This window comes from Dama dama, chromosome 24 (assembly GCF_033118175.1).
Source record: "Dama dama isolate Ldn47 chromosome 24, ASM3311817v1, whole genome shotgun sequence".
NCBI classification, from domain to species: Eukaryota; Metazoa; Chordata; class Mammalia; order Artiodactyla; family Cervidae; genus Dama; species Dama dama.
The window spans coordinates 23043544-23064876 of NC_083704.1; the positions used below are offsets into that span (position 1 = coordinate 23043544).

General features: G+C 39.2%; 1 protein-coding gene across 1 annotated transcript in view; it reads left to right on the forward strand.

Annotated features, from left to right (window-relative positions):
- The first annotated feature begins 264 nt into the window (after nucleotides 1-264).
- Nucleotides 265-21333, forward strand: part of RAD18 (RAD18 E3 ubiquitin protein ligase) — a 98887-nt gene continuing 77818 nt past the window's right edge. The window contains exons 1-5 of the mRNA XM_061128038.1: nucleotides 265-400; nucleotides 4140-4221; nucleotides 10276-10337; nucleotides 11963-12033; nucleotides 20013-20350. Of these exons, the coding sequence (XP_060984021.1) occupies nucleotides 350-400; nucleotides 4140-4221; nucleotides 10276-10337; nucleotides 11963-12033; nucleotides 20013-20350 (604 nt within the window). The 5' untranslated portion in view covers nucleotides 265-349. The remainder of the gene's footprint in view (nucleotides 401-4139; nucleotides 4222-10275; nucleotides 10338-11962; nucleotides 12034-20012; nucleotides 20351-21333) is intronic.

Below are 21333 nucleotides of genomic sequence, written 5' to 3' on the forward strand. Positions count from 1 at the left end.
GCCTAGACTTGGAAAGGTTTGACAAGGCCTGGATACGGTTTGATTCTAGGCTGTCTTTTTCTAAAATTCAACAGGCATTCATTTAGTAAGGGTACAGTACAAAACCCGCCTGTGAGCTTTTTAACCACACAGGTGCGCACAGACGTGTTGCCGGAGCCTGGCGCTTGAACAATAAGAGCATCTTTGGCTGCGCTCCGCCCACGTACTGCAACTCCCAGCATGCTCTGCAAACGTGTCGGGCGCGTCGCGGACTGATGACGTAGCTCTGTAGCGCGGGGAATTTCGAGTGGCCGAGGAGCGCCGGAGACCAGCGGGTAGCGGACCCCCCCTAGTTTCTTTAGAGGAGACCATGGATTCCCTGGTCGAGTCCCGGTGGCCTCCGGCCTTGGCAGTCATGAAGGTGAGTGCCTTGGGGAGTTCAGGGCCGTCTGGGCGACCTCGGGAGGCCAGCCCCACCTTGAGGAGGAGAAAGAACCGGGCGCCAGCGGCGAGCTGCGCCAGGGTACCCGGCTCTGCCCCGCTGCTTGCCAGCGCGTGACTCTGGGCCCTAGTTTCCTCCTCTGGCAAGTGCCGGGAACAGGCCTCGGTCACTGATGGTGAGCCGAGATTGGCCGTCGTATGGAACGGGATATTCTGCGGCTCAGCCACAACAACAACAATGATCTTGAGAGAAACATTACTCCAAACAGTGGAAATGACAGGGACACCTAGTCTTTTCTTAGGGCTCACTGCGTGTCAGGCATTGTGTAAACTCTCCCAGTACGTTAGTGGAGAATCTCCCACAGTGACACCGGACAGAGTTTGGCTGGATCTTGCATCAAAAAACATTTATTTAATCACCTAGCAAAGCAGGTAGTCTCCTTTACATTTTCTTTCATTTCTTTTAATTACGCTCAAGAAGCCTAGTGCTAATTTGCGTTAAGTCCTCCCTGACTGTGTTCTCTTAACTCTTGTGCATCTCTCTCTCAGACAAATCTGGATTCTCGCTTAGACCAGCCTTTCATTTTATTGAAGTCTGTTACTATTAAATAACATTGATTTTTGCTCCATGGACAATAGTGGTGAGTCCTGGATTCCTATAGTGTTTGATCAAGAGCGAATACACTGTGCTGTACCAGCTAAGAATCAGTTGCCTGGTTTTTCTCCTTGTTCTGTGATTATTTCAGGGTGTGATTGAGTAGGATCACGTTCTCCTTCTGTTGCTCCGTTTTGTTAACTAGGAATTACGCTGTCTGCCCCACTCACTCATAAGATGACTTTGAGGATTAAGTGAAGGGACTTGGAAGAGGTTAATATCTGCTGTCAGCGGTGTCATCTGAAGTGCTTGGTGACTTGAGATCTCCCCATAGTGAAAAGCTGACATCGTGGGAGGATTTTGGAAAGCTGTGGTTCTGCGTTTGTGGTGGCCTTGCCACCAGTGTACAGTGGAGAAGAGCATATATTGAGTTCTAGTGGTTCTGTGTTAGTCTTTGCCTCCTATTTAACTGTGTGACCTTGATTCAGTTACTTAACTTTTCTGAGCCTGAATTTCTTCAACTATAAACTGAAGACAGAAATAGTTCATACAGTTGGTTAAATGAGTTGATGTGTGTGGGTGGGGATCCTGTTTGGTTTATTCACAGTGCCTAACACAATGCCTGGCACATAGCAGGTGCTCAAAAATTATTTGCTTATCGATTGAAGGTTTTTTTGCTGTTTAGTCGCTAATTCGTGTCCGACTCTTTTGTGACCCCATGAGCTGTAGCCAGTCAGGCTCCTCTGTCCATGGGATTTCCCAGGGAAGAATACTGGAGTGGATTGTTACTTCCTTCTCCAGGGGATCGTCCCAACCCAGGAATTGAGCCCGCGCCTCCTACATTGGCAGGTGGATTCTTTTACCACTGAGCCATCTGGAAAGACCATCTAGAAGGTAGTAAGCATTAAATTAATATATCTTTATTATTATTATCAACACACAATGTGTTATTTCTCCCTCTGCTTTTTATTTGTTGTCATAAAGATTATAAATTGAATAAGGGAAGTGAAAGGTCTGTAACTTGTAAAGCTACCTGCTTTGTAGATTTAAGCGTATTTTATGTATTCCTACAAACTTCCCCAGTGTCCTTTAGTGGCGGGTTCCATGTCTCTGGGTTGGCTGTCGCATGACAGCCTGAGTGTAGGATTCAGCACCAGAGTGTTCAGTGGGGTAACTGACTGAGCCCATATTAGAATCATGGAATCTGCAGGGTGAAAAGCCAGCCCCCACCACTATTCTAGTTCCTTTTACAGTGTGTCCACCCATTTCTCTTCTGGTGTTTGCTTGAACTCCTCTAGGGACAAAGTATTAGCTGTTTCCAGAAGTAGCTCTATTTGGAGTTCTTTCTTATAATGAATAGAAATCAGACCCCAAATCCATAATTCCTAACTGAGGATCCATGGAAAAGTTTTGGTGTTTGGAATTACTGATATATTGTTTTCTGTATGTATGTTTTTTTTAAGAAGAGAATTCACAATTTTCATTTATTTTTCAAAGGGATCTGTGATCCCTAAAACTTAAGAACCATTGCTTGAATGATTCAGTCCTCTCACCTGTTCTGTACTTTCCCCTTCTACTTTCTGTAAGTTGAGGAAATCTTAGGGCATCCACTGAACTGGACGTTTGTACGGGAATGTTACAGCTCATCGCATGCGGTGTCACCTTCCCCGGATCTTGCTCAGCACATCTGGCAGAATCTGCCTCTCGGAGAGGATGGCAATCGTGAAAGAAGCAAATAGACCAGGTGCCAGGTCTTTGGCTTCTGATTCTGCCTCTGCTCTTCATTGATTTTCAGCACAGTCCTCTAGCTTTTTGCATCAGGGGTAGATTACCACTCAAATAATTGTAGATTTGGGCATTTGAATGTTTATTTCCCTGGTTTTACTGTACCAGAAATTTGTTTTTGACAGATTATAGGTGGATGTTTGTAGATAGTAGAAAAAATTAAAATTTAGAGTAGGATAAAGGAGAAAAAGTTACATAGCATCCTACTATCCAGAGAGAACCGCTGTTTAATGTTTGCTCTTATTGTCCTTCAGTTTTTCTCATATCTGCTTATGCACACACATACCCACAGTGTGTATCTGTATTTAAAATTTGGAATCACCGTGGAGTCAACTTCTTGGATTTGACTCTATTTGTAATCTCTATAGGTTTTATCTGTAAAATTGGCATACAGATGCTACAGACCTCCTAAGAAAATTAAACTACATAGTTCTGTTGCTATGTATTATTGTTGTAGATTTGTTCTCTGATTAGTCTTGTGGTCGGTACTTTTAAATTTGGGCTTTCCAGGTGGTAAAGAATCCACCTGCTAAGCAGGAGAAGCGGGTTTGATCGTTGGGTCGGGAAGATCCCTTGGAGAAGGAAATGGCAAGCCACTCCAGTATTCTTTTTTTTTTTTTTTTTGCACTCCAGTATTCTTGTCTGGGAAATCCCATGGACAGAGGAGCCTGGTGGGCTACAGTTCATGGGGTCACAAAGAAATGGACATGAATCAGCAACTAACAACAACTTTTAAATTTAGGTCAGACACTCACATGTTTCAAAAAGTATGTGAAATAGCACCTTGCCTGGTGGTGGAGCAGTTGAGACTCCGGGTAGTGCCATGCAGAAAGGCCTGGACTGACGGGCGGCAGGGAAGCCGGAAATTTCGTCCTGGTTGACCGATGGGCACTCTGCAGTAGCCCGCTCTAGATACATGTTTAATCGTTTGTGAAGCAAGGGTCTTAGTTGGATACTTTCTGATGTTTGTCTGTAGTATTCCTTGATTTGGGCACCTTTCACCCAGCAGTGACTGTAGGCCAGGGAGGGGGGTCTGAAGAGGAGAAGGCTGGGATAGAAGCTGGAAACACGTGGCAAGTGGAACAATAGAGTAGGCCTCTTTTTTGTGAAGGGCTGGCAATATGGAGTGGAAATCTGAATAAGTCATATGGGGGAGGTTTTTCTCTACCTTGCAGTTTACGTGGACTTAACTTTTAAATTTATATCTATGACACAGAAGTAGTATTAAATTATTTTTTTTTAGGGGATGGAGAAAGAATTCTGTGGCAGATGCTCCAATTGGCAGATGTTCCCATCTTGGTGACTTTCTGATAGGTATATATGTATTTTTATATTTCAGACAGTAGATGATTTGCTGCGGTGTGGAATTTGCTTTGAATATTTCAACATTGCAATGATGATTCCTCAGTGTTCACATAACTGTAAGTATGCATTGTTTCTCTGAGTTAGAAAAATGTGATTTTTACATAATGTGTTAATTTGACACCAAAGGTAAGTACACATATTTATTTATACCTTTAGCCCCTCTCTCTTGAGGTTTTTGGAAGGTCTTTCCACTGTCTCCCTCTTGGATACGTTTATGCCTTTTATAACATTTATGGGAATGAAGATTTTGATCACTATATATGGTTATTTGTCCAGCACTTTTTAGATTTTAAATTTCATAATTTTTGTTTTTGACAGGGTAAGAGATAGGTGGTTCAACCAACTAGTCCTTGGTGTAGAATTTTAAAGTTTAAAAATCCTCGTGGATGAGTTCTCCCACTGAAGACTATTACAGACAGTTTTATCACTTAACTTGCTTTGTGATGGTAGAAAGACTCACATATTGAAATGTGTCTGTACTTCACTTTGTGAGTCCAGTATGTATGCATTTTTATACTGTAGTTTGACGTATTTAGTACACAGGGGTGCACCTGTCCTTGTTCAGTATCTGGCTGTCCAGTTTATGGCTTATCTAGGCTTATGATCTTTCTCATTCTCTATCTTTGAGTTGATTTGTGTTGGAAAGTTAAAAAAAAAAATTAGGCTTAAAAATGGCTTTAGTGGGTAGTAGTAGCTTTGGTGGAAAAGTTTCCATAAAGAAGACATATAGTAGCAACATGGGCATGAGAGATAAGCTAAGATTGACATAGCTCTTCACTTACTAGGTGGGTGAGTTTGCAAAGGCCCATCATTTCTTCAAATGTGAAATTCTAGAGAGTAGTTTCTGCCTTAGGAGATGGTTGGGAGAGTCAGATGTAGCGAGTCAAAGGTCTGGCACGTTATAGGGCGTGAGTAAGTCTTAGTTTCCTTCTAGGGTAGATTCATATTAGGAACCAACAGAAGTTTTGGGGATTGTTTCTAAATCTGTGTTAAAAGCTTCTTGATTTAGATATAATTTACATGTAACGAAAGGCATCCATTTCAAGCAGCAGTAAAGTGTACAAGTGTCAGTAAGTTTCAACAAATGTTTATACCATATAACAATTATGGTTAAGCTTGAACATTTCTATCACTGGATAGAGTTCTCTCCATGTCAGTCAGTATGGCCCCAGGGAATTTACATATGGGTCTGTTTCTGGATTCTCCTCTGTTCTGTTGTTCTTTATGTCTATATCCTTCACACTGTCTTAATTATTGTAGCCTTTTTAGTAAGTCTTCAAGTCAGGTTTTGTTGCTACTCCAACTTTGTTTTTCTTTATCAACATTGTTTTGGTTCTTTTAGGATCTTTGCATTTTGTATGCATTTTCATATAAATTTTAGAATCAGTTTGTCAGTTTCTTTCCAAGAAAAAGCCTGCTGGGATGTTTACTGGGATTGTGCTAAATCTAGAGATCAGTTTGAGGATAATTAACATCTTAACAGTGTTGTCTTCAATATATAATCTTTTGCTTCTGATATCTGTGGTACTGCACAACCTCTGGAACTGCAGCAAACTGCCCAGCTGTCTTTTGTTCCTCGTGGCCCCCAGGCACCCGTCAGCACTCTGAGTCCGGCAGAGCAGAAGCAGTCCCTCAGCTTCTGGAGAGGCTGAGATACTGGTTGCTTCCTTCTCTCTTCTCTTTCTCGCCAAAGGAGAAGCTGCTGAGCTGTACGTGCCTCCATCTGTACTGCGGGTCCTCTGGAGCAGCGGTCCTGTTCTTTTCTGTTCTCGTTAGTCTCCCAGCTTCTAGAGTGAGTCTGTTCAGTGCTATGGGTTGGGTGAGATAGAAACAAGTCTCTTAGGCAGCCTGCTGAAAAGTGGGAATGTTGAATGCATGTTCTTCCCTAAAGAGAAGCTAAGAGGTGGGCATTCTCCTGTTTACTCCCAGGGGAGGAGTGATGGTGAGTGATTGGGTCCTCATCCAAACCTTTGTTCTCAGTGACTCCGACCTGGTTCCTTTTCTTATCAGTGCTTTGATTCAGGCATGGTGCCCCAGGCATGTTCAGTTCCTGGGGCAGCCCCATGAGAAGTCTGAACTTTTCATCTGTGATTGAGTCTTCTGTCTTTCCTTCCCCTGGGAAAAGCTGGGAGTTATGAGTCTCTCTCTGATTATGTGGTGCTGAGCCAGGGATAGGAACTCTGGCAAGCGAGGGCCACATATTTCCTCCCAACTTTGATGTGGCTGATTTTGTGCTTGTGTTGGGGTATGTGAGCATCTGAACTGGTATCCGTATTTCTCACAAAGGGAGTTGGTTCGTGTCTTGTTGATTTGTGTTACCGTGGGGAAAGCCCCAGCTGGCTTCCTGTTCTGCCATCTTTGTGACATCACCCACTCACTCTGGCTAATACACTGTCATACTAAGGTATGGTGCCCTGGGGTGTCTACTCAATGCCCAAGTGTTTAGTAAGGTTTCTCCAAACCGGCTGCTAGAAATTTTATGAACTCTTGGCCCTTTGTTACCACTCCAGTTTTGGTTCTTTCCCTGGAAGTTGCTCTTTATCTGGCCTCATGGATCCTATATATGTGCAGATTTAAGTTCAGTCATAGAATTGAGTAGATACTTATGCATGTTTCTGGAGGTCTTCGCATATGTGGAGCTTCTTTCTTTTTGGTACTCTGCTGTGTGAATTATAGCTGCGTGGATTGCCCTGAACTCTGATCTTTGTTTTCTCAACTAGCAAGACTGATGGGCCTTTGGCTTTCCTTCCTGTGCTGTGGTCAAGAAATTGCATATGGGCAGGTATCCTGGGCTGTGGTAGAACTTCTCTCATTTCTATAGTTGTCCAAAGTCTGAAAATAGAGAGTTTTTTCATATTTCCCCCCAGTGTTTTAGTTGTTTGTAGGAGAGTAACTTTGAATATTGGTTACTTTCTCTTGGACAAACATGGAAGTCTACTCTGTAGATTTTAATTATGTCATTTTAGGGAAGAAAGATGACTTTTTAAATTAATTTCGTGAACCCTACTTAGCTGAAAAATTGGTCTTTACTTCCATTCTCTTTTTTTCTTGTTTCTTTGTCACATACAGTTATCACTGATGTCATTATTTATCTAAGAAGTTGGTGGAGAGTACTTCCAATAATGATAATTTATTTTACGAGTGGCTATTTTTCGTATTCTACCTGTCATGATTCAGTATGCTTTTCTACTAATCACCCATTGTCACAGGTTCCCTCAAGACTAAAAGTTGCTCTGGGTCTATAACTGTGTTAATGACACAGAAGCCCCCAGAGCTTAGTAGGAGCGAGACTTAGCTGTCATACTCTTCTGTCATCCTGGATTGACTGGAATTAGTGACCCAGAATCCTAGCCACTTTGCTGGTCCTTAAACATTTCAGGATTTGTCTTTTTACATTCCTTCATTCTGTTTTCCTATGTTTAGATTTTTCAGTATGGGTAACAAACACTACATTTGCATATCTGCTGCTATTAAGGTTTGAGTGAGGTGCAGTGGCAGAATGTGAGGCAATTAAATTGATCCAAATTCATGTTGTTAAAGGCTACTTTTGTGGGGAGAGGGCCTGAGCTTACTCCCATCCATAAAACACCATTAAGTGAGAAATGTTCTCACTAATAGATTGATCTGCTCAAGTGCCAGTTTGCTTTGCATTTGCGCGGTTTTTCTGACTAGATAGAGGGAGATGCTCAAATATTTACTGCTAGATGAAATTATTGGCTTTTAGGTACTGTTGAATTACCACTATTTTAGAGATGAACCAGCAGTCATTTTTCTTTTCCTTTTGTGAATTTTGACCACTAAATTAATTGAGGCTTATGCTAGAATAAAAAGTAATTTAATTTTACTAAAAAAAAAAAAGAAATGTGAAGTGTTCCATTTATTGATGTTTGCTCAACTAACAGGCAGTGTAATATTCTTTCAGACAAATAATCAGTGTTATTCTTCTTTTTCATTCTTATGAGGCAGCATTGTGAAACAAGACAGGGAAGAAGAGAGAGTTATTATATACGGAAAGAACATGCAAATACGCACAACCGCACTTACAGAAATGCTGGAGTGCTGAAAGGAGGTTATTCTCTTACTAGCTCACTGGTCACTTAACACTGGAATTGGAGGCAGAGGCCAGCTTTCCTCAGCTTTGAAAGGATCTCCTATTCCTTTCAAACTTGGAACTGGATTTTCTCTATTTTAATTGGACCCTTCAGAATTATTTTTGAGATGGTTTATTTTCTCATAAAATCCTTAAGATCACATGCCAAAAGGTTTGGTTTAAGTTTTAGCAACTTGATTTTTACTGTGAGGATGCTACGCTCTTCTGATACATAAAAGCCAGTAGATGGCTGTATCCTGTTGGAGATGAGAAATACCTCCTTCCCTGGGCTTGCTTGTTTCTATGAAGCTACCCTTTATTTCATGGTTTTACTCTTCCTTCCCCCACCCTATACACATGGCTCACAGTTGAGCTTTGGGGGTGGAAAAACAAACTTCACAGGTGATTTAAATAAAGCCACGTAGGAATACATGGTTCGAAGGTCTTCCGCTGCTCTACTTTGAAATATGGTTGCTCACTGGAAAATAAATTATGCTGGTCTGCAGTTCACCAGCACATATTTGGTAGTAGGCTGGGAAGTTGAAAGTAAGCCAAGGGCTTGATCTGCTTTGGACTAGTGTCTGGTCTCCGTATTTCAGAAGAAAACACAGGTGAGATTATGCAGACGAGAAAGCAGTGGCCTCATTTTACATACCCTAGTACGTGTGGAGGTACTGATTAGATACTAGAAGTATGTTAAAAGCATGAACTCTGGTACTTCCCTTTGCCACCTATTAACTCCACGATCACGGGCAAGTTGACTAAGCTCTATGCTGTGTTTTCCTTCTCATAAAATGGGATTCAGAGCTGCTATAAGGATTGAAAGTGTTCATACATCTACCATGCTTAACACAGAGCACACAGTAAGTGCACAATATTATGTTAATGAAATTGCAATATTTGTCTTTTTTTTTTTTGACTTACCATAAAGTTTCTTATGGTTCAACCTAGTAACAAAAACATATTAATTAAAAAAAATAATTGTTATTCAATCAGAATCACTTATTATGGTTGTGATTTATTGGTCACAGTTCATTGGTTCAGTATGACTGGGGGTAGAGTCTGTTAGACCACTTCACTAAGGTGTGTGTGTGTTAGTCACTCAGGCATGCCTGACTCTTTGCAACTCCATGGACTGTAGCCCGCCAGGCTCCTCTGTCCATGGGATTTTCGAGGCAAGAATACGGGAGTGGGTTGCCATTCCCTTCTCTAAGGGATCTTCCCGACCCAGGGATCGAACCTGGGTGTCGTGCATTGCAGGCAGATTCTTTACTGTCTGAGCCACTGTGGATCCCCTTCACTAAAGTGAATTTGTGCTAATAGCGCATTAGCTACTAGTACAGTACCATTCTATTTGTCAGGTTTTAGGAGACCATTTTACACTGCCTTGGGTGTGCAGAATTTAGTTCATGCCAATTTCTACTTATTGTTAAAACTTAGTACATTGTCCTTAATACACTGAATTATATGTAATTGCCTCACTGCTTTCCTTGAGGTCAAGAACCTTTCCTTATAACAGCGCTTGCTACAAAAGTATTTGTTAAATGCAGGACGGAAGGATGTTATTTACAGAGTTAGGATGTAGAAATCCCTAATTTGATAATCTGGTATATATTATTTCTTAACACACATATAGATCTTGTTTCAAAATTTATATTTTAGAATGCTTGGCAGTGGAGAGATCTGACGTGTTTATATAAAACTATCCTAGTTCTTACTTTATGTTTCCTTCATTTTACAGATGGAAGATACAGAGAAAGATACATATTGCTTATAGAGTTGTGATGTGCTAGGGACTCAGGATTACTATTATTTGATACGTATCGCTTTCCTAAGAATGCTACTAAGTCATATTTGCAACTGTGTATAGTTAGAGTCCATGTACTAGAATTTTAAGATTATAATGATAGACCTTAGAGGGTGGAAATATTCTAGGGCTTAAAATAACTTGTTAGAAGTTAGGTTCCAATATTATTATACAGCTTAACTAATTGATTATGTTGCATTTGTGTTTTTGCAGACTGTTCTCTTTGTATAAGAAAATTTCTGTCCTATAAAACACAATGTCCAACTTGTTGTGTGGTGAGTTTTTTTCTTTTCCTTTTTTCCTTTAAAGCTAACTAATTGGTGCAGATATTTCTGCTTTATGTATGCACATAAGCCATGGGAAGATGCATGATTATTGAATTAAGCTATATAAAAAATATTTTCAGAAAAGACTTCTAAAATACATATATGGAGAACTGGGCTTTGTTCAACTGTTCATTAAGATTTCTGATAACCTAAATATTTCTTAGGAAGAAAAAGCTAATGTTAAGATCAGGATATAGCACACTTTAAATCTTATGAACTATGTTTGTTTTTTTTGTTTTTTTTTGTCTTTGATGGCCTTTTTTTATTATTATTATTATTATTTTTAAAACACTCTAAGTCTCCACATCAATTTAGCTATTCATGGGCGAGAAAGGGCTCAGAGAAGAGACCTCTAACAGTACAATGTCTTCTGTACCACGCACCTTCATGCTCAGAGTATCTGGTGATGGATAGAGAGAGGGTGAGGCACACGGAGCGCAGGGCTTGTTCCTGGCAGGGGATCACCGGCAGAGTCCTGGCCCCCGCTTTCCAGAGGCCTGTTAGCAGCCGAGGTGTCTATGGCCCTGATGCCAGAGGAGTTATCTGTTTTCAGGATAAGCAGAGACTGGCTGGCTGCTGGAGACTGAGTTGGGGACCTTTGACCAGTGCCTGCCTGTATTCAGAATAGCATCATGAGTGATGAACATTTTAAAAAATTTCTCAACTTGGGTAGAAAATCTGACGGAAGGATCATTTATTTGCAAAGGATTAATATTTTAGTATTTGTGCAGCAGGCAAAGATTCAGTTTAACTGGCCCCTTACCTCTTGCTCAAATGGGACCTTCAGGGGAAACACCAGAAAATTTGTTAAAGTTTTCAAAATATTTCATGTAGTTGAAATAGGTGAAAAGGTAGGTAAAAAGGGAAAGGAAATGGAGGAAGTAAAGAAAGAAAAAGAAGTGGTAGGGTCTGGTGGAAAGGACACTGGGGCTAGTTAAAGGGTTTCGGTTCTAGTTTGGTAGGTTGTTGGTGTCAGGATGTCATTGAGTTCACTCTGCTTTCAAGTCTAAGTTCTACAATAACTAGGGATGCTGCTGTCCTCAAGGTGGTATCATCACAGAGATTAACTGTATGCAAAATATTCATGCTGTTCATTCTTCATGCTATTCATTCTTCATGCTAAATAACTACCAGCTTTATTGCTTTCCTCTTGCATTCCTGAACACCGGTCTTGTTTTTAAAGTTGCTTTGAGCATCTCAGGCTCTTCCCGCATTACTGCTTAAAAGAGCATCTCTGTTCTTTGAAGGAGAAATTTTGAGGGAAACTTGTGTGCTGCCATTTTGAAGAAGGATTCTTGCTCATATTAGGTTTTATTTTAGGCTGTACAAAGGGCATATGTTTTTACCAAATGCTTTGGAGAGTTTTGAATCAGACTTCCAGTCAGCAGATAGTGATTCACTGTTTTAAAATTCCATATTAGTATGAGATAAATGAACTTTATTTTGAGGCTTTCCTGGAAGACTTAGTGGGATGGGGAGTCTCAGGAGGATGGGGCACACATTTTCAAAAATGAGGTTATGACAAGTTAATTATTGTTGCTGACCTTTTTCCATCTGTTGTTTTTCTTTTCTAGACAGTCACAGAGCCAGACCTGAAAAATAACCGTGTTTTAGATGAACTGGTAAAAAGCTTGAATTTTGCACGGTATGATTTAATTTTGTGGCTAATCCCTAACTGCTTTTGCCTTTGATATGTGTTCCCCCCTTTACTCTTTGAACTTTTAAGGGTTAGGGAATGCAGTGTTGCATATTTGGGGTAAAAGAAAGGATGCGACCACAGGCGTTAATCACATGAGAACAATCTGATCATAATAAGAGTCTTTTCCTTTACTTAACAGAAAATCTCCTGTATGAAAAACAAGTTAGAATGTAAATTTGGGAACTTTTGAGTAGTTCAGAAATAGTTCAGCTTCATCTTTTGTTTTTCCTGCCCAGCATTAGAATCAGCCATGTTCCCAAGGAGCCCTGGTTCCTTTCATTGGGGAATGGTATTTAGAAATCAGGATCTGGAGCTGGGGATGCTCATTATTACTGGGGTGTCATTGCTTCTAAACCCTCTCAGTGGACAGAGCTGGGTCGCACATGCATGTGTATGTGTACACACATATGTATTACGGTTTCTGTGTCTGTTATATATTAATCCACTAATTCTTACTCTGATTTGCTCAGCATGTATAAAATGATGTGTAACGTGAAATATGTAATTGCTGGTGCTTTATGACGTGTAGTTTTACTTCTTAACTGTCAAGTGCGTGATGGTATTAAGTGAGCGAGCAGTCACCCAGAGGGATTTAAAAAGATATGTTCTATCAGACAATATGTTGACTTATTTTTAGTTTTAATCATGCAAGCCAAGCAAGAATTTTTAGTAGGAATGTACTGTGTTTAGTTAATGGCTAGGTGGCTACATACTTAAGTGCAGTGACTTCCAAGCTTGTTGGAATATTCTTAGAGGTACATTACATTGCTCCCAAAACTGTAAAGAAAGTTCTTCCGATAGAATTGCAAGTTTATTCACTGGTTTGCATCCTAAAGATGATCAGATTTACTCCTTTGAACTTGCCTAATGTGGCATTCTAGAAATTGATTGGTTATTCCCTTAAGCAAAGTTACGAGAAGGTGGTATACTTTCCTAGATTAAGACACTCTGAGAGTCTCTGATGCTCATAATTAAAGTGACAGCTTTTCTCCTTTTTATTTATTTATCTTTAGCTGTGCTGGGTCTTCGTTGCTGCACGGGCTTTCTCTAGTTGTGATGAGTGGGGGCTGCTCTCTAGGTGCAGTGCGGGGGCTTCTCATCGTGATGGCTTCTCTTGTTGTGGAGTCTTTAGCAGTTGTGGCACATGAGCTTAATAATTGCAGTTCCGGGACTCTAGAGCACAGGTTTACTAGTTGTGGTGCATGGGCTTAGTTGCTCCACAGCATGTGGGATCTTCCTGGACCAAGAACTGAACTCATGTCTCCTGTGTTGGCAGTCAGATTCTTTATCACTGAGCCATCCAGGAAGTCCTGCTTTTCTTATTTCAGAGTCCTTCATCAGTTAGATTTTGAAGTCCATGAGAAAAGATGGAGCTGTATATTTAGAAAGGAACTGATTGGGGATTAAAAAAAAAAAGGAACTGATGGACTCTTTGCTTTTCTCTGATATGGTGAAACTGTATCTCATGGCTGCTTTTTTTCCTCAGCTGGTATTGAAAGCTTAACAACCTGCCTGCTAGGAAACAAGGAGTGTTACAAAGAACAGCATCTGTTTGTTGAAGAGAAGTTATCGGTATCTTTGGGTTCATAGATCCTTTGGTAACTTAAAGGGAAGCCTTGGAATGATTGCAGTCTCTTCTCTCCTCCCCGAAGAAACAGGGTATTTAAGTATTCTTTATAGTGGGTTTGGTGAGGTAGGAAGCCTTGTCTGTAGATTTGGGATGGATTTTATAATTTGCTTCTCCGTCTGCCTTGGAATTGCCTCATGGTGAACATTTCTTGGCTATTTGTCATATCTAAAGTGCTGTGGTACTTCATTTGCAAAAGTAATAGAGATAAAATTCAAGCTATTCAGTTTCATTACTTTTTTGAAATCTGGATTAAGATCAGTGAGGGAGGAAGTTTAATTTTATGAATAAAATATAAGATATTTATAGTTTGTTAATTTTATTTCTTCCTCTCTTTCCCATCTGTCATTGCCATTTTATGATATTATGATTTTTTAAAATGTAATCTTCTAAACCAAATACCGAAAGAGCATTGGAAATAATTCCAGAGGTTTTTGGGAACAGGGCTGACATGCAGATCTTATATTTTCTTCTTTCACCTTTTATTTTCAAGGAACAAGTTTGTCACCGCCCCCCCCCCCAATCAGTTTTATTTAAAATAATGTTCTTAAGAAACTGTTGTGTTTATATATAACATTTAGAATATATTTATTAGATTTTTAAATACAGATTTAGAATGTATTTATTTGGAAATTTATTTAGAATGTTGTTGTCTAAGTGGAACTTTATTCTTGACCTAAGTAAGAAAATGTTGTTTTTGTATTTTTGCATAGTAGCCAGTTTGCATGTGTATTATAATTTTTACAGCTTCAGCATGTAGAGCATCATTTATTGCTTTGGTTTATACATTGATGAGGTATGAATTTTTCTCCAGGTGCTTATTTCAAGTTTAAAAATTTAAACAAAGAGGATGTAGAATATAATTTCACCTTCCCTTATAGCACAGTCTAATGCAGACTGGGTTTGGGTTCAGGCAGAACTAGGTTTCCATCTTGACCCTACTTGATTTTTTTTTTTTTTAATTTTATTTTTAACTGGAGGGTAGTTACAATATTATGATGGTTGCACAGACTTCAGACCCTACTGTTTTTGATACGAGTGCGATCAAGATATTAATCCTTTTAAGCTTCTTTTCCACATTGAAAGACGGGAATAATATTGTGGACACTTTGAGGAATTGCTGTAAGGATTAGACATGAAGAGATATATTAAAGATACCCAGCATAGTACTGTATCTGGAATAGAGGATCCTAAGAAAATGTTCCTATCATTACTACCCTATATATTTTATGTATTGATATTGTGTTGCTCTGATACATGTATGTGCATGCCCTGTGGAGCTGACGAGAACTTGTGCTTGGTGGGCCTCTGCCTGTTTAACCAGATGGTCCCAGGTTGCATGTCCTGGGTTATAACAAGTATTTGCAGGGACTTTGACTAGTTACCAAAGTTCATGGACTTGATTGCATGGGTTTTATGACTGCCCATGTTTACCCAGAGACCTGTTTTCACTTTTGATTCTTAGCCACATTTTGAAAAGGTGAAGTTATTGTATAGTTAACGAACGGGCAAGATTTTCCTATATTTTATTGAGTCACAATTATTTTGAAAGTCCAGTTCATGCAGTTTGAATGTCTGATGAATGCTGTGAGGTGTTGTAATGCCAACTCAATTTAATATATAGCAGTGATGGAAATTGAAGGAAAGATTAGCAATTCAACTTTAAGTGTCAGTTTTGTAGTTAATATTTTCACACAGCTCATTTTTAAGTTATGTAAATTGCCATAAACAGTCTCATGGTTATACATACCAATTATTACATTCATGGCTTCCAGATTTATGGCTGGAAGCAATGAATGGCTTCTCAGCTAGATCTCTTTCCAAGATATCAGCCTTATGTATCCAACTGCTTGTCTCACTTACCTCTGCTTGGACCTCTTAAAACCAAAACTAAACTCTGGTTCCCTCTGCTGCACCCTCAAACCCCACTCCCAATCTGCTGCTCTGCGGTCTTCCTTTACTTAGTAAATGGCAGCTCCCTCCTTTCATTTGCTCAGGCCAAAAACCTTAAAGTCATTTTTGCCCCCTCTCTTTCGCACTCACTCTGTTGTTCCATCAGTAAATCCCATTGGTTCTATCTTTGCTGTCCCTGCAGAATCTGACAAGGGCAGCAACCTGAGTGATCCTTGAAAATAAAAAGTAGGTCATACTGCATGTTGTTCAGAGGTGGTTTCCTGTCTCATTGGAGTGAAACCCCTGTTTGTCTCTGTGGGAGTCCTCCCAGCCCTGCAGAGCAAGCTCCCTGACTTCTTCACCTGCTTCTTCTCCTTGGGTCATTCTGCTCCAGGCACAGTGACCTCTCTCTGCTTCTCAAACTGCTAATCACACTCTGATCTTACAGACTTTGTACTTACAAAGTGAAACAGTGTTTCCCTAGATGTTCACATCGTTTAATTCTCCACTTTCTTTGGACTCTGTTTTTCATAGGCATCTTCTCTGTGAGATCTGTGACCATCCTGTAAAGAGTATCTCCCCCCCCTTCATTGTTCGCTTCCTCCCCCCTCATAGTACTTTTTACCTATGTTGAGAGTGTCTATTCTCTGTTCCTTTACCATGGTGTAAGATTCATAAGGATAGAAACTGTTCTGTTCTCTGTGATATTTCCACTGCTGAAATTAGCAGGAACAGGGAAAAGTTAATGAATATTGACTTTAACATGAGGCACAACGTTATTATTGCCATGGTGCCACTCTCTGCCACGTTCTTTTTTGGCATGTGTTGAAGTAAGAGAGCAAATTGGAAGAGGAAGATGCATCTGAATTGTGAATAAAAATAAAAAGGAGTTCTCTCTAGGATAGACACTTTGCTGAAAGGTGTACCCTTGTAGTAGCTTGGAACTGATTTATCAATGACAGCTTTATCCAGCAATTGAATAGTGTGCCTTTTACTTTGTTATAATGAGATGAAAGCTTTTCTGAGAACCTTCTTTGAACCAAACCCAGATCCTAGAAGAGAAAGACTTGTAACGATTGCCGTTCTTTATTTTTACTTTATTTCTGTTTCCTCACAAAGATGTATTTTCTTTGTAGGAAAGTTTTTAATTACATCTGAATCTCTTTAATATGTAATACTACTCTTCAAGTTTCTGTTTTTCCTTTGTTGGCTTTGATGAGTAGTTTTTTTCAAAGAATTTGTCCATTTCATCTAAAATTATAACTTTATTGGTATAAAGTATCTATAATATCCTCTTATTATCTTTGAATTTCTGTGAGGATTTTAGTGATATCTCCTTTTACCTCTTTCTGTGTTTTGTATTTTCACTCATCTTTCTTGCTTGTTCTTGGTAGGGCTTTCCTGATTTTGTTCATTTTTTCACAGAACCAGCTCTTGGCTTTACTAATTTTCTTTTGTATGTTTACTTTTTCACTAGTATCTGTTATTACTATCTTCTTTGGGTGTAATTTGCTGTTAATTTCCTAACCTTTTATATGGAAATTTAGGACATTGATTTTCAGTTTTTCTATTAACTTCTAAATTGTTCACTAATGAACTGTTTTGGTGAACCCCAAAGCTGTTGTTCAATTCAGAATATTTTCTGATCTTCATTGTTGTTTGACTTAGGGAATTATTTAGAAGTGTGGTGCTTCATTTCTGAACATTTGGAGATTTTCTAGTTATTTTTCCATTATTGAGTTTCATGTGAATTCACAGTGGTCACAGAAGATATACTGAATTATTTCCTTCCTTGTAAATTTCTTGAGACATTTCCTACTTTATGGCCCAGAACATGGTCTGTGCTAATGAATATGCCATGTATACTTGAAAATATTGTATATTCTCCATTGGTGAGATGTGATGTTTTTAATTTGTTAATTGTATCAATTTGGTTAATTGGATTGGTTCAGATCTTCTGTATTCTTACTGATTCTTATCTGCTTTGTTAGAGTGGTGTGTTTAAATGCATATTCACTTTTATTTAAACCAACAATTATTGTGAACTGGCTATATCTCTTTTTAGTTCTGTCAATTTTTGCTTTATACATTTGAAACTATGCTATGAAATGAATAAAGTTTATGATTTTATGGCTTCTAATTAAATTTATCATTTTGTCAGAGTGAGATGCACCTCTTTCTCAATGCTTTTGCCTTAAGATCTGTTTTGTCTGTTGTTAGTGTTGTCACATTGACTTTCTTTTGGTTTGTATTTATTTACGTGGTATGTCTTTTCTCATCCTTTCTCCCCTAATCTTTCTGCATCTTTATAAAATGGTTTCTTTTAAATAGCATATAGTTGCATTTTATTTTATTTTTTAATCTAGTCTGACAAGTTTTGTCTTTCAGTTAGAGTATGTATCATTGTATTTAATTGGTTACAGTAATATTTTTGCATTATTTAATTCCTCTTTTTTACTGTTTTGAGTTATTTTACTTCCATATATGTTATAAATTCCCTAAGACATTGCTAGGGATGTCAATACTGTTGTATTTAGCCACATACTTTCTTCTTCTGGGGTTGTTGATTCTTGTTGATACTTTATATGCTTCTATCTATAATCATTTTCTCTACACTCAAGAACAGTTGTTACAGTATTTCTTGTCTGCTGATGAGGAATTCTTATAGTTTTTGTTTGCTTGAGAATGTATTTTGCATTCATTCTGGAAGAATATTTTCAATAGGAATAGGATTCAGTTTGTTTTTTTACCTGTACTTTTAAGATGTCATTCTGTTATCTTCTTTCTTCTATAGTCTTTGCTGACAAGTCAGTGGTATTTCTTACTGTTACTTCCTTAGAGCCATTGTTCTTAAGTGGGTGTGGTTTTGCTTTCTTTACCTCCTTCTCCAGGAAACATTTGGTGATGTCTGAACATGTTTTGGTTGTCCTAGTGTGAGGTTAGGGGTATTATGCTGTTGACATTTCTGTAAGGCACAGAACAGTCTCTACAGCAAAATATTATTCGACTCAGTGTTGGTAATGCCACGGTTGAGGAACTGTGCCTTAGAGGTAGTATATCTTATTTTACTCTGGTTGTTTAAAAAGATTTTCTCTGTCCATGGCTGATTCATGTCAATGTATGACAAAAACCACTACAATATTGTAAAGTAATTAGCCTCCAACTAATAAAAATAAATGAAAAAAAAAAAGATTTTCTCTGTATTTTTTTCAGTAGTTTGGTTATGTTTTGCCTAGATTTCATTTTCTTTGTTTATCCTTTGGGGATGGATTTTAATTCCCTCTTAAGTATACATTATTTTATTTATTTGTCTATTTTTTTTTTTTTTCATTAACGTATTGGTCATAGTTCTTTTGAAATTCTTCTAATGCTACTCAGATCACTTCTGGATCTGCTTCTAATGACTTTTTTGTCTCTTGATTAATGGCTAATGTCTTCTTTGCATGCCTAGTGATTTTTAAATGTGTGTTGAATATTATGAATGAAATGTTATAGAGGCTGTGAATTGTCTTCCTTTGAAAGATGTTGAATTTTGTTCTGACAGGCAGTTAAATTCCTAGCTCCTCACTTATTCCGTCAAGGCCTGGTTTGATTTCTGTTAGATTTGCTCTGCTTCACTTTTGTTTCTTTTTCTAGAGGAGGATCCTTCTTAAGGTGTAGCCTTTGTGGGGTTTCAGCTGAGTGTCTAGAATCTTTACTAGATCCTCTCAACTTTGGCCAGGCTCATGTTCCAACAGTTTCCCTGCACTGACCTTTAGACTCTCAGCTTCACAACATCTGCTTCCTGTCCGGTGTTCTGTGACTTTGTCTTAGGCCTCTGCAGCCCCGGAGATGACCAGTCATTGAGGAGCATTTCTCAGCAGATTTTTAGGGTGTTTGTGGCTACTCCCTGCTCAGCACCCTGTGCCTCCAGTCCTCGCAGCCTTTGCCCAGAGCTCTAATCTCTGTTCTCTCTACCCAGAGAGATCACTGGTCCCTGTTGACTTTAATGCCCCACTCCCAGAGCACGCTTCCATGGGAGATTCTTGTGGAAATGTTGGATCACCTCAAGTTTCCCTTCTGTCTCAGGGATAGTTGCCTTGTGTTGATTATAGATCATGCTTATAAATGGTTTTGTATGTTTTGTTGAGATTTTAAAGTTATTTGTGGTTGGAGAGTAAGTCTCATATAAGCTATTCTCCATGGCCAGAATCTCAGGTCCCTTTGTTATCTTTTATAGACAGATTAGCTGCTTTTAAAGTCAGATATATTGCTTTGTATTTTATTCTAGAAGAAACACTGGTTGCCATTGTGCAGTAAGTTCTGTATTTCACAGAAACAAATGTTAATTGAGAAAATAGCTTATGTCAGTTGTGTATATGTAAGCCGACATCTTTATTATCTGTTGTGTTTTCTGTGCTTCAAGGAATCATCTGTTGCAGTTTGCCTTAGAGTCACCACCCACATCTGCTGCTTCCTCCTCTTCAAAGAATCTGGCTATCAAAACACACACCGCTGTAGCCTTCAGACATTCATTAAAACAAGGAAGCAAGTTAATGGAGAATTTCTTGATCAGAGAAACTGGTGGTTCTGCGTCAGAGTTGTTGATAAAAGAGAATGAAAGCAAATCCAGCCCTCAGAACAAGCTGAGCTCTCCTGCGAAGACCAGAGGGATACCTTCTGCAGAAAAGTCAGCTCCAGGTTCCTCAGAGGATTATGTTCCTGAGACACCCTCTACATCAGCCTTGAAACAAGTTACTAAAGGTAGGAAATTATCTTCACGTGTTTTGTTTTCTTAGTGGAAGCCTTCTCATCCCACATGACATAATAAATAAGGAGGATTTTTGCGGGGAAAGGATGGGAAAGGGTAGACCAGCTCTTACCTCGTAACAGCCTCGCATGTGGATGGAGGCAGTGCTTCCAAATACATTCTCTTTCTCCTCATAGAATAGGAATTCAGGCTGATGGCAGGAAAAACTGAGCATTTTTAGTTGGTTTATGGTTCACATATGGCACAGCTTTCTGTTTTTCAGCTTTTCTTCTCCCCCTCATCCTTCATATCAGCTCCAGTTTAATATTGAAGAGCTCTTTCTGTCTTATTATATCATCATTTGAATACTTCCAAGCTGTTTTGACTGGCATTTACAGCCTTGGACAGTTTGACTGCTACCCTACCTGTCCATCCTTGTTTCTCATCTCTCCCGCTCAAAAATCCTTCTGCTCTAGCCAAGCTTTCTCCCCTTTATTCCTTGAAAACGCTCAGGGATTAAAAACCTATAGCCTGTCACCTGTTTTTATAAACAAGGCCTCACTGGAACACAACCATGCCCATTTGTTTACCTGTCGTCTACAGCTGCTTTCATCTTAATGACTTAGTTTGTTGATTGTGACAGAGGCCATCTGGCCCCCAAAAGCCTGAAATCTTTGTTACCTGAGCCTTAACTGAACATGTCGCCAACCCCATTCCACCTTTCCAGACTCTATCTAGGTCTAACCATTCTTCAGTTATGTTGTATAGTATCGGTCTCTCACATCACTAAAGCGTGGCAGCACTTGTTTTCTGGACAGTTTGCTTAGCTTTTTGATGACTAGGTCAACTTGTTCAACCTCTTGTTTCCATATCTTATTGCCAGTGAATTTCAGAACACCTTTTAGGCAGAAACTCTATCTTAGACATCTTTGGTATGCCCCACACCACACGTAGTGCAGGGCCATTAGTGGTTACTAAACTTAGGTTGGAATTAGTT